Source organism: Lepeophtheirus salmonis, chromosome 12 (genome assembly GCF_016086655.4).
Source record: "Lepeophtheirus salmonis chromosome 12, UVic_Lsal_1.4, whole genome shotgun sequence".
In the NCBI taxonomy this organism is placed as follows: Eukaryota; Metazoa; Arthropoda; class Copepoda; order Siphonostomatoida; family Caligidae; genus Lepeophtheirus; species Lepeophtheirus salmonis.
In genome coordinates, this window is record NC_052142.2 from 11,243,100 (window position 1) to 11,255,747 (window position 12,648).

General features: G+C 29.7%; 1 protein-coding gene across 2 annotated transcripts in view; it reads left to right on the top strand.

The window, feature by feature from the left end:
- Nucleotides 1–11,907, top strand: part of LOC121127184 (protein RER1) — a 45,062-nt gene extending 33,155 nt beyond the window's left edge. The window contains exons 5-6 of one of the 2 annotated variants that reach the window (XM_040722529.2): nucleotides 4,274–4,488; nucleotides 11,396–11,907. In XM_040722529.2, the coding sequence (XP_040578463.1) occupies nucleotides 4,274–4,488; nucleotides 11,396–11,482 (302 nt within the window). In that variant the 3' untranslated portion in view covers nucleotides 11,483–11,907. The remainder of the gene's footprint in view (nucleotides 1–4,273; nucleotides 4,489–11,395) is intronic. The other variant, XM_040722530.2, reaches the window with a different exon arrangement.
- Nucleotides 11,908–12,648: the final 741 nt, after the last annotated feature.

The following is a 12,648-nucleotide window of genomic DNA, read 5'->3' on the forward strand; positions in this document are numbered from 1 at the left end:
AAATATTTTATTCTGTAAAAATAGTTACTACCCACTCGTTTTTTTTTAATCCAGTGGGGACACGGTTATTAACTGGTACCTCTAAAATCACCTTGAATGGTCTTGAAAGTGCTCTAATTCGTTATAAAAGGAGCTGCAGACAGGAATGACAGGTGACTCTTCCCTTCTTTTTATTGCTACAAGTGAGGAATTTCCTCAGGATATTAGGGGCAAGTACTCTGGCTTTGGAGTTAATTTTTTAAAGAAAAACATATTTTAGACATATATGCCGATGACAAAACTATTCATGTTATTTGCAGGTTACAAGAAATTCTCAAGTATGTAATTAAATAAAAAGAAAAAGCAATCATCCCATTGGGGAAGTAGACTACTGAGAAGGATTCTGAAATTCAGGGATGCTCTGTTAAGGATAGAATAAAGGTTATTAATAAACTCACTCGATCTCAATGACAGTCCACCTACTGTTGCAATCTTATTAAGAATCCCAGAGCGAACAAAGATACTCTTGAGTGCACGCATAACTTGGGATGTTCTAGGAGCTGATCTCCACATTCTAACTTCCGTCAATTCACTATGTCTATCAACATATGCTTTATATTTCTAACCAGCATATTCAAAAAGATCGCAAATTACCTTATCTAAAATTATCGTTGATCGAACTTCTTCTTGTATCGACTTTAGACCTTGACTAGGCAATCTTTTCTGAAATCGATAAAAATTTTCAATTAAGTTTTTTATATCCGAATTTATTCTGGGCTAAGGAACGGATTGTCGAATATGTTGATTTTTTGCAACAATTACTAATGTGCATAGTGAGTTAAATCAAAAATTTCATTTCTTACTTTCACAGATATAATAATCCTATCTTCATATATTTCTCCGTCCCATAATCTGTCTTGTGAGTTCCCAAAAAATTGTATATAGTGTTTCATTTTCATGACATAGGAAAATCTATGTAATAGCATCTATCAGGTTGTCCTTGGCGATGGGGGAGGGGAGGTCATGTTGGTGTTATTCTGGACGTAGGACCACGCCCAGTAGTCAACGGAGTTCAAATCTTATGAGGAGTGGGGCCAATTTGAGAACGTTGCTAAGTCATATAGACGGAGGCCAAGGCTTCTTGCCAGCCAGATGCTGTATTCACAGGAACACTACCCGTTTCAGCGTTTACTGATGAGTGCTGAACTCCTTGTTCCTGACCGTCCTGCGGCCCGCCGTGTCATAAATCTTCCTCCCATGGCCTCCATGGGGTTATCACACTCTTTAAGGTTTGTTCTGGGATTTTCACTATGGAAGAAATCTCCTTTGTCGTAAAAAGTTAGATCATCACTAAGCATAAGTTGAATAGCGGTACAACTTCGATCTATCTCATTGGAAACATTGTCCTTTTTTTTGCTAGAGAGATGTTGATATCGCTGCACTTCGTTTGTAATTAACAAAATACTACGACCAGTGCCAGTACAAAATATATGGATGTGATGGTGCTACAAAGTTACTGCAGATTTAATTGTTCCACCCTGTCAATTCGGATATAAACAATTTAATGGAAAAATGTTAGAAAAGATTTCCATGTTAATGTCCAGAGTCGATACAAGAAGAAGTTCGACCAACGAAAATTTTTCAGAGGTCACATGTAATCTTTTGAATATGCTATTTATAAACTTAAAGATTGACAAAGTGAATTGGTGGAAGTTAGAATGTAGAGATCAGATCCCAAAACACTATTGGATATAAAATAATTCATTTCAGGATATTTTTCAAAATTACGAATAGAGTGTAATGGGTTGAATAAAAGTTAAAATGAATTTTAAAAGATTTATTTTTCTAGAATTTGGTAAAGTTTTCAAAAAAAAATTGGTTATGCGACGTACATCAATTTTAACCCGACATTAGCACCTTCAATCTTTATTATTGTGTAATATGAAAGTAATTTTCTTAATTTTGAACCTCTCCTTTTTTTTTAATAATTATCATTAATTTCATGGAGAGCGTGGTATTCATATACTCAAATTCCATATTATACAATTCAATTGCAGGTATTTAGAAATATCATCTTTTTCACAGTAATATATTCTGCAATTCATGAAAATATCATTCTTGATGTTTAAAAAGTTGTGTTGTTTTATTGAAATGTCAAATTTTATTATATCCCAGATTTTTTAGTAGGTTATAACAATAACAGATTTAACAATACGAAAAAATGGCGTGAAATTCTGATGATAAATTGGTCATAACTTCCTTAATACTGAAGCTAGAGACATAATTTTGGTATCAAAATGTATTTTTTACCATTATCTATTAGATAAAACTGGTTTAAAAAGGGGAAAAAATGATTTGATTTTTCTTTGTAACATACATACATCAAAAGTTGTCAAGTTCAAATACGAGCGAAAAAATGAGCGCCGCTCATTTTTTATTGAGCGGGAGTGCGCTCATTGCTTTGCAAAAAGAACGGAAGTGCGCTCAGGATTTCTGGAGTGGATTAACGCTCTGTATGTACGTTCATGTAATGTAATATTGACATCACGTCATGACATTTAGAACGGGTGAGGATTAATAAAGAATAACTTGCTTATGATACCATAATCATTATTATAGTCGATACTTGTTTTTAGAGAGATTATTGTATTATTTCTCGACTTTTGTCAATCTTTGCATTCCCTCAAATATTATCCTTAAATTTACAAATTTTATTTTTTATTTATAGTTATTGTGGAAAAGATAACAAAATAACATACACTCTTATTTCCGTTTTTGTTGAATCAAGCTTTGTACTGTGCCATTTTTATTATCTTATACTTTAAAAAAAATCAATATATATTAAGCTGTCGTTCTATTTTGATATTGCAAGTAAATTGTGCCGTCTTGGGGTAATGGATTATAACGTGTGAATTTTACTATACTCCAATACTACCAAGATAACATGATTATTGATGTATGTACATCATGTGTATTTTTTAGTTGGCCCTTTTTTGTGGAATTGGTAATCTTTAGAATATATTTTCTTTTCCATAGTTGTTGTCACTATTATTTAACTCCTGAAAAGTGGACTGCCTTTCGTAATTCATTCAATTATGGTCAAAACCTGAATGAACATTCGTGTGTGCTGGGACAGTAACCTTAAAAATTTGTTGTATCCTTGTTAGACTGGGAGTAAAATTTTGGATCAACATAAGAGTAACTCTTGCTAATGTCATTTTTTATGTCCTTATTCACCTCCTCCATTGTCACAGCTGATTGTAGATGATCTAATGAAATATCATAACAGCTAAGCTACTCTCCCCTTCAAATTTTCAGAGTATCCATGTTGATTTTAGGTTTCTTTTTTTAATATGCCCAAACTACAAACGATTTTTTGTCACTATATATGAGGGGAAAAGAGTGTGGTTAAAATTAGCCTTCCTTCAAAAAAAAAAAATCTTTAATGTAGTAAATTTTCCTTATTTTTGTATGTTTACTTACAAAATTTGATGTTTATCATTGTTTTGAACTGAGAAAATCCCGTAGTTTTCTCAAATCTCATAAAACCGACTACCAATTTATTCTGGTATCATTGTAATAATGGGAAAATAGTACAATGCAATTTTTTTATAGAGATTTGTCTAGTAAATGGACTTCGGATCTTGAAGTTTGTCTAACACAGTATTTAACACCATTAAATTTTGAAGTGTGTATATCGATTTAACTTTATTTTTAGGTCAGAAATCATTAGTATATTTACGAAAGAAGTTGACATCAAATATTTAAACAGCTATAAAATAATTATTTATTGTTCTAACACTTTTTTATTAATTAAATATTTTTTCATCGCATAAAAGATTTGAATAATTAAACACCCCCCCCCCCTCTGCATATCTATATTAAAACTAAGGTATTTATTAAAATTTTGGTTAGTCTACTCTTAGTAAAGGGACATTCGCAAACCAGGTGTCCATAAAGGGCGCAGGGGTAAGTCCTAAAACTGCACCTGTCATCATTGGGAAGGGGGGGTCAACTTAAAATTACCTAAACCAGAATTAAAGCTTAAAGATTAAGTAAAACATGTAAAAAGTCATTTGGGGGGGGTAAACATGTGGTTCTAGGGAGGGGTAAAGAAAAGAACAACAGAAGTACACATACCTAGGGGAGGAGTAAACAATATGTGAAAAAGGAGCAGTATGGTTTATGAATTGAATCGCCTCTAATGCTTATATTAAATGACAATATTAGTTATACACTTGATAGTTTTTTAAGTATAATTGATTTATATATGTTTTTTTTTTTTTTTTTTAAGAAGGTGAAAGTGAGTTACCAACGAAGCAAAATGAAGAATTTCGTCCTTTTATACGGAGATTGCCTGAATTCAAATTTTGGTACTCAGCAACAAAAGCAACAATAGTCGCATTCTTTTGTACATTTTTCAATATTTTTGATATACCAGTATTCTGGCCTATTCTTGTCATGTACTTTATAACGTTATTTTGTATAACTATGAAAAGACAAATAAAGGTAAGTCAATCTTTTTATTGCTCTTAGCCTATTTGGCCATTAATGTGTTCCACTCTTATATAAAATAAATATATAATATATAAAGTAATATAATTAATAAAATTGGAAAGGCGTGCATTTTAAGCGTGCGAAGATACAATTTTCTTGTAAAAGTTAGAAGAAGGAGTTATGCAAAATGCGCTCATTTTTCCCTGTTGACGGATTATCTAGCTAAAGTAGCGAACACTAAAAAAAATATGGAATAATATCTTTTTTATGGCGTGTACTTATTTTGACTAAAGTGCAGAAAGAGCTTTTTTCAACATAATGCATTTTCCTTTGTAAGTATCACAATAATTCCTGTAGACTCATATCAAGCATTAACATTTTTTGGAGACCATTAGAAAAAACCTCTCCTTCTTTTTTAATTGTGTTTTTTACATAACAATTATGACAATAAGAATAAAAAATACATAGAGATTAGATGAATATACATAATAATGAATAATATGAAGATTTTTTGTATACATGACAAAGTAATCAGTAATAACTAAGTATTATTTATCCCTGAGTTATTATTGTGTTTTTTTCCTTCATTTCTCGAGAGTAACTCTTTATTATATTATATAAACACTAGTAGGTACCCGTATTACATATATATTTTATTATGCACAAATATATTTCAGGAATACAAATACAAAAAGAAGTTATTTTTCCGCCTTTTTTGTTTTCACAATTCCTGTATGAGGAGTATGAAGTAATTGTAAGATTCTTTCTCGCTTGGCCGAAGGAACATTAGTACGATTGTACTCACAAATGAGGAGTTTGTATTCATCTTCATCAAATAGAGATAATTGATCACAGTTTGACAAAAGTTGTTTTTCTTTGTGGTTGATTGGAAATTTTTTCATTTCTGTTTCCGATCTGAATGCCTGTTATATCAATTGATATTTACGATCGTTTAATAATCTTTTCCAATTATTGCGCAGTGGGATCTACGATCTGATCTGAAGCTTTGATAGGACTAGTACTTCCGTATCGCTTACATACCTTTCTTAAAGTATTATCATTTTTGAAGAACTGATTTTCCTCTTATTTGATGTGTGAGATATAGGATTAATTTCCCTTTTGATATGATGTAGCTGCCTCGTATACACGTAGGAAAAGAAAGAATTTATCAAATTAAAGTAAGTCTGCAAAACAAATTAATGAGATTTGATCATGAAATTCATAAATTTCGATTGAGTTCCTCTTTATAAATAAATATTTATGACAAGTAATTTTGTAAAAAATCTAATTTTTTTCTTTAATTTCGTCTGTAAGTTTCATATAAATCATGTAACTAAAATATTTCTGAAATTGAAACAGTTTTTATAAGAATACTATTGTTGGGTTTCGGTCCGGGCCGGTCTCATAAAAAAAATTGTTCTCGATCGGTCCAAACGAAAACTTTGGTCTAGATTGGTCTGAAGTAAAAATTGGCTTAGTTTGTTCCCAAAAAAATAGGTCTGAATCGATTTTAAAGATAAATTGTTTATGATATGACATCAATTTTTTTTTTCAAGTGCAATGACGTTATACAAAGTTTAAACAGAGATAGCTGGGATTAATTTGATCCCGCCGTCTCTTATATGTATTTGTTCTAGAACTGATTGTGTACTTTTGAAATTTTTTAAAAAAATGAATGACAGTTGATCTAGAAAAAAAATTGGTCTCATAGTATATGAGACCGAAAAAAAATCAGTCCATAAAGTGATACCGAAGGAAAATTGGTCCACAATATGAGACCGAAAAAAATTGGTCCGTGGTTTCAAAATCGTCTTTGAAAAAATCACATAAGATTGCACCGAAAAAAAAATTCGGTGCTGGACCGAGTCTCAACAATAATATCTATAATATAATATTATAGTAGGTGTTCGTATGTCCGACCGCTAATAAAAACGCATAAACAGGGTATTTATCTCACAAACTGAAATAAATACAGACATTTTTCTGAGTTACGTACTTAAGACCATGTTTAATTCTGATAAGAACAGATTCCAGTTTTTAAAATTTCGAATACTTGTTTGAAATACTATCGCAATCAACAAAACAAATTAATTCAATATCTTTTCTTTGTAATACTGTAGGGGAGTCATGAACATTTGAAACTCGTCACGTTTTGTTTAAAATCTCTGAGATTATTTTGATTATACATACAAAAATTTTATGAAACAAATATATATTTACTAAAAAATTGATTATTAAATAACACTAATAAAAATAACTCTATCTATAGTTTACATTTAAAGGTGTAATAACATCAATTAATACACTTAACTCATGCTTAAGGTTTAATTTCATGTCAACACCTGTTATCCTTGCTCTAGATAAAAAAATTAATCATGTTTCTCTAGCTGAGATAACATAGGAAAAAAAATATGGACCATGTATTTTTATTAAATTTCTTCTTTTTTTTACGCCCAAATGTTTATACCATAATTTTCTCTTGTTTATACATGTATTTATTTATCACCATTATTTCAACAAAAAATAGTTCAAAGAAATAATTAATATATAAAATTAGGTCATCAATTCCAATTTTTAATCTACGTTTTTTTCAAAAAAATAATAATGAATGGGTTTTTTTTGCTTTTTCAATAATTTTATCTACTGAAAGTTATCATTTTAATTTTTATTGAGTCTTCATACACTTTCCTTTTAATTAAGATATTTCTCAATTCTGTAACAAATTGGGATTGAGATTTTTGCAATTAAGCCATGACAAGCTAGATTCCTTACTTTCGCCACAAACATTTCCATTACTTCTTTAATGTTTAAACATAGGATATGGATAGGTCTGACCGATCGGCCGTAGGCCATTACTGATGTTGAATCTGTAAGATTCCATCTTACTTATACTTCCATAGAAGTTCATCTTTAATTTCTTCAATGGAATGACAGTAAATGCATTTTCGAAAATTCTATGATGGTTGTGATAAATAGACGTGCAGTTACAAGGTCATATGTGTAAAGATTGGTTTCTTTGGAGATGTTGGCGCCAATATCATTTATATGCACAAACACAAATGCTGTACTAATGCCATTTTAAATATAGAAGGTTTTTATCTTAATAGCAGTAATTTATATTACCCTTTCAAAATTAAGCAGGCAGGTGATATTAGCACGGGTTTTACTTAAAATATATGTCCTACTCCCGCCTTCTCATTGCGCTCATACAAACTCAATCTCTAGTTATAGCTAAAGCGTTGAAAGAAAGTAGCACATCAAAGGCTATTAGGTTATGATTTTTTATTATTTGAATGTACTTGAGCAGTATCTATTTCTGCTAAGGTGCGTTCATGAAGCAACAGTGGAGTAGGTAATTAAATACCAAGTTTAATATAAATATCACGTTAGACCATCATGTAATTGGGGTAGCTAGAATTTTCCATTTGATGTGTTCTATCGACTGCTGGGCAAGATAGGCAGATTATGACAAAATACTCAACCACGCATATACAATGACGTCTATTTTTAAAAGTGTGGTGGAAGTCGAACATCAGTCGTAAACGGGTTATGGTATAATCTTGTATTTCTATTAACCTTGAATAAATACTAATTTTCAAAGACTCTGACTATATCATGGAGCTTACGGCTTTTTCTTCACTCACACAACTTATAGACACTAGTAGATAAGGCTTGGAACTCTAGTGACTATTACTTTAGAGAAGGTGGCCTGCGAGAGAAAAGAATTGAAATTTACTTGGAACTCCTTGGATCCCAAAGACACTGTATTGAAAGGGATTTCAAACTATAAATCTTCCTAACAAGTATTCACATATCCTTCCTAAGTCAACAGTGCTTCGTCATTTACTCTGCCAAACCTATTTCATTGATCGCAGTCCTTACGTGTCCTTGATGTAGATCTCACAGAAATAACTTATTTTTATCACATTTACATACATTATATTTATTAGGTGGAGTTCGTTATATACGGTCTATACGGGCAATTATAAAAGTTGTACACTTTAACAAACTCATCCCTAATTTCTTTATTACCTGTGAGTCTATTTTCTCACTCAAAAACAAGTGGAAAATGATTCTAGAATCTTAAAGATAATGTGTCTCTTTATTCTCTACAGTTTGGACTGTAAAGCATATTATATTCTGCTATTACATATAAATAGTTATTGTATCTTGTATGAAAGCATTCTATACATATATTAAAATACGAAAGACTTTCATTAAGAAAAATGTTATGGAAAATACAGCGAGGAGTATAAGGAGAATTGTGGAAAAAGTATCAGATTTTTTTTTTCAATCTTCATAAAGTCAACTCTGCTTCGTCTCCTACTCTAAAGAAAATATTTCCTTGATAAGAGTCATTTAGTATCCATTAACATTTCCTAACTTATTGAATAGAAAATTCTTTTCTACGCTGTTTGTCACATATTGGAATAATAAATTGTTTCATTGAAAATGATAGTTTAAACGTAACAAAATTTTAATGTAATTGTTTCATGTTTTGATTGGACACTTAATAAAAAAATTAGAATATCCATATATTTTTCTAAATTTAATATATATATGAGTATATGAGTTCTCTCTCCTTTAATTTTTAAATCTTATTAATTCTTTCGGCTTTATTTTGGACATGCAAATCTTATTTCATCCTATATATCTAATAGATTTGTCGTAATTGATGAAAAGGACGAGCTAATTGAAACAATGTTGTCTCCGAGCCCGAACAAATATTAAGAATGAAATTGGCGAAATAAAAAATAAAAGTAATAATTGTGTAAATAATGTGTTATTAATTTTATTGATCTGTCATTGGTTGAATAAATTTTAAAGAAACCTCAAGCTTTTAAAAAAAAATGATTAATTAATTTTTTTCATCTGAAAATACATATCAGCTTCTAATTCTTCATTGACTTTAGAGTCATATTGAACAAGACTATTTTTTTGGGAATTCTAATTACCATACTTTTTTATGCGAGTTGTCCAGTGTAATTGGATAAGTTTATAAGTTTGGTTATGCTGTCATCATAGATTTCATTAATTGTATTTTTTGAAAAGATAAACATGCCTTACAATGATAATCATTTTTTTTCTATTTTAAAGATAGTAAAACCCAATATATAGCTTTATATATTTATTTCATCTTTTGATAGTTGGGTTGAATCATAAAAGTTTGTTATAAATTATGGAATAAAAATCAAATTCACAGGAGGTTTTGTCTTGATCTACGTAAGTTGTTTTAGATCAAGAATCTCCGCTAAAGAGGAAAAATCGTCAAAATTGATATTTACTTGACTTTATATCTTTCATAAATTGATATAAGTATATATTTAAATTATTTTGCTGAAGGGGTGGAATTGGTGGCTCAAACTATACCAAAAACATTTTCAATACAATCGGAAGAGAAATGAGAAGTTATGACAAAATTCAGTCCCGCTTGAAGCAGCTTTCCTTGAATATCAATGATTGACAATGTTGTTAAAGTTGATCCTGTTTCAGTGGGTTTCCAATTTACATTTCCTTTCGCTTTTGAAATAACTTTTACTTACTTAATTGTTTTAGTAAAGCTCATAAGAAAAATAATTGCATTATCATATTGAGCTTCATTTTTATTGTTAAAAGTAAAGATAATTTTTCTTCAGCAGATAAAGTCATACCAATTCCTTAATGTGTCAATAAGCCATGCAGCCATTAACACACTCCTTTCACAAACGTCATCTTCTAACATGTATTGTCCTAGCCACTTTATTGGACCAGAAATTCAAGTTTCAAAAAATCAAAATTGCTCAGGTTTATTATACTATGATCAAAATTTGCATGCTGGTTTTAGTACAAAATCTTTCTGGAAATTAACAAATATCTCAAATGTTCTAGAGAAATTATATTTGAAGGACGATTTTCAGCTTTTACAGTCTCTTCAGATAAAATTATATCATGTGATTAGAGAAGAATTCTCCAATTTTTTATCAAATGGGAGGGGTCAGCAAGAAAAGGAAGTTTATCACAAAGAATACTGGTTTATTTATTTTATTTATACTTTGAGATATTTCAATTATAATTGGGCCTAAGTTTCATCCATCCTAAGTATTTGTTGTAAAATAATATGCTACTACTTGCTTCCATCTCACCGTGGAAACTCCTGAAAGCATAAAAACAAGAGCGTTGGTAGCATCGCCTTCGGAATATGAAAAGATTATTCTCCCATTATGGAGCCACTCTTGCCATCATAGTCAAGTGAACCCTTCATTGAAGATTCACCAAATGTTAAATACGCTTTCCTATCCATTTCTGTCATACTTCTTAGCTTGATCTTTAGCATGTCAAAAACTTCATTTTTGTTAAGTTGTAATTCAAGGCAGAGGTAAATACTCTCTTAATAAGTAATAACCAGACTTCCCACATGCCATTCTTAATTTCAATGCATCTTTAAATTGAATCATTACAAAAACTTGGATTTTATAATTTTTAACATTTAAATTTTTAATCAAATCAGAGTAATAAAAATTTAATTGATGAATACTTATGTTTTTCAGACAACCTATTTTTTGGCAAATTATTTTAATAGTTGCCTTCGAAAAAGGTTTAACAGCTTCTTCATGTTCTATCTTTTGTACATAATTATGGGGATTATGACATATAGTCTGCACTTTGACTTCTTGTATAAATTGGGAATCAAATATAGATGAGGGTACATGATGCTCTAACATTATCATCGGTGATACATCTGTTAATGGTTCATAAGACATTATTTTTCCAATTTTTTGACGTATTTCCATAGAATAAACTACAATCTAAAATATACTATTTTTTGTTGAGTCTATGTACTATGTTTTGGTCAAAAGATATCATTTACTTTGATTAAGAATTTCTTGCCACTAGCATGGATATATTTTTAGTACTAATTCCAGTATTTTTTATTTTTCAGCATATGATCCGTTATCGATATATACCATTCACTTTTGGTAAACCGCGATTTGAAAAAACGGATATCCATTCATTATCAGAAAAATAAATAAACCTTCAGGTGTTATGGAAAATCAACTTTTAATTTCTCAAAATACAATCTTATATTCATTTGTTATATTTCATCTACTTATTGTATTTAAATTTATCCTTAAAAATCTTTAAATTGATAAGACTTAAATAATTACTTTTATAATATAGGTAAATTTATGGAAATTTTATATTGATAAGCAAGAATATGTTTTTATTTTCACCATTTTATAAAAGATGTAGTGTATGTTTTTATGTTGTTGTTTTTTTGTATCTCTAAAATTTACTTTAGTTAACTTCCATCCAAAACTGCATTGTATGTAGAAATTTTGTGTTACTCCCCAATTTTTTGGTCATTTCAAAAAATAAAAAAGTAACAGTTCTTTGGATCTTGGAACTTAAGGTCTAAATGGATCAATTTTGAATGGTTACACTTTTCAACTACATTTTTGTACCCAATTTTGATAGTTTATATACTTTTTTATGTCAAAAAAAAGAAAAGAAAAATAAAAGACATTTTTACATCTAAAGCGGGGCTTTTTTGTCATACATATGCCTTTTTTTTTCTTTTCTTTTTTTATGCATATTAAAGATTCATTCTTATTTTTCAATTTGGAAAAAAAGAAGCAGATGAAAATAATAATTATTTAAGTAATTATTAAGAAAGATAGATACATATTAAATAAATTTATTTAATAATTTTGTATAATTACTAATTGTACAGGATGTTATAAGCGTAAAAGGTGTCTTCTGATTACTCCACTCTAGAAGGATTTTCCAAAAAATATAGTTTTATTTAACGGTACGCTGGCTTCGTGTGGATGCAAACTCAAAAAGGTTAAATATTTTGGGGTTTTCTCAAAAAAAGTTTCTTTATGTTACATTATTTATACTTTTCTTTTCTTTTTTCCTTTGTATTTTTTGAGTGATCTTATTTTAGATAGGGTTATACTAGTAAATATTATGAAACATGATCTTAATAATGTTTACCATTTGAATTTAACGATAATGACGTCATACCCTGTGATAAATAATGATAATAATATCACAATGTAATACCACGCTTCGGAAATTTTTTAATAAAGTAACAACTAATTATACATAAAATATTTAAATTCCCTACTTATCTTGAATGGATCTCTTCATTACTTTGATCCTGAAATCTCCTTCCCAAGGAAAAAGTCG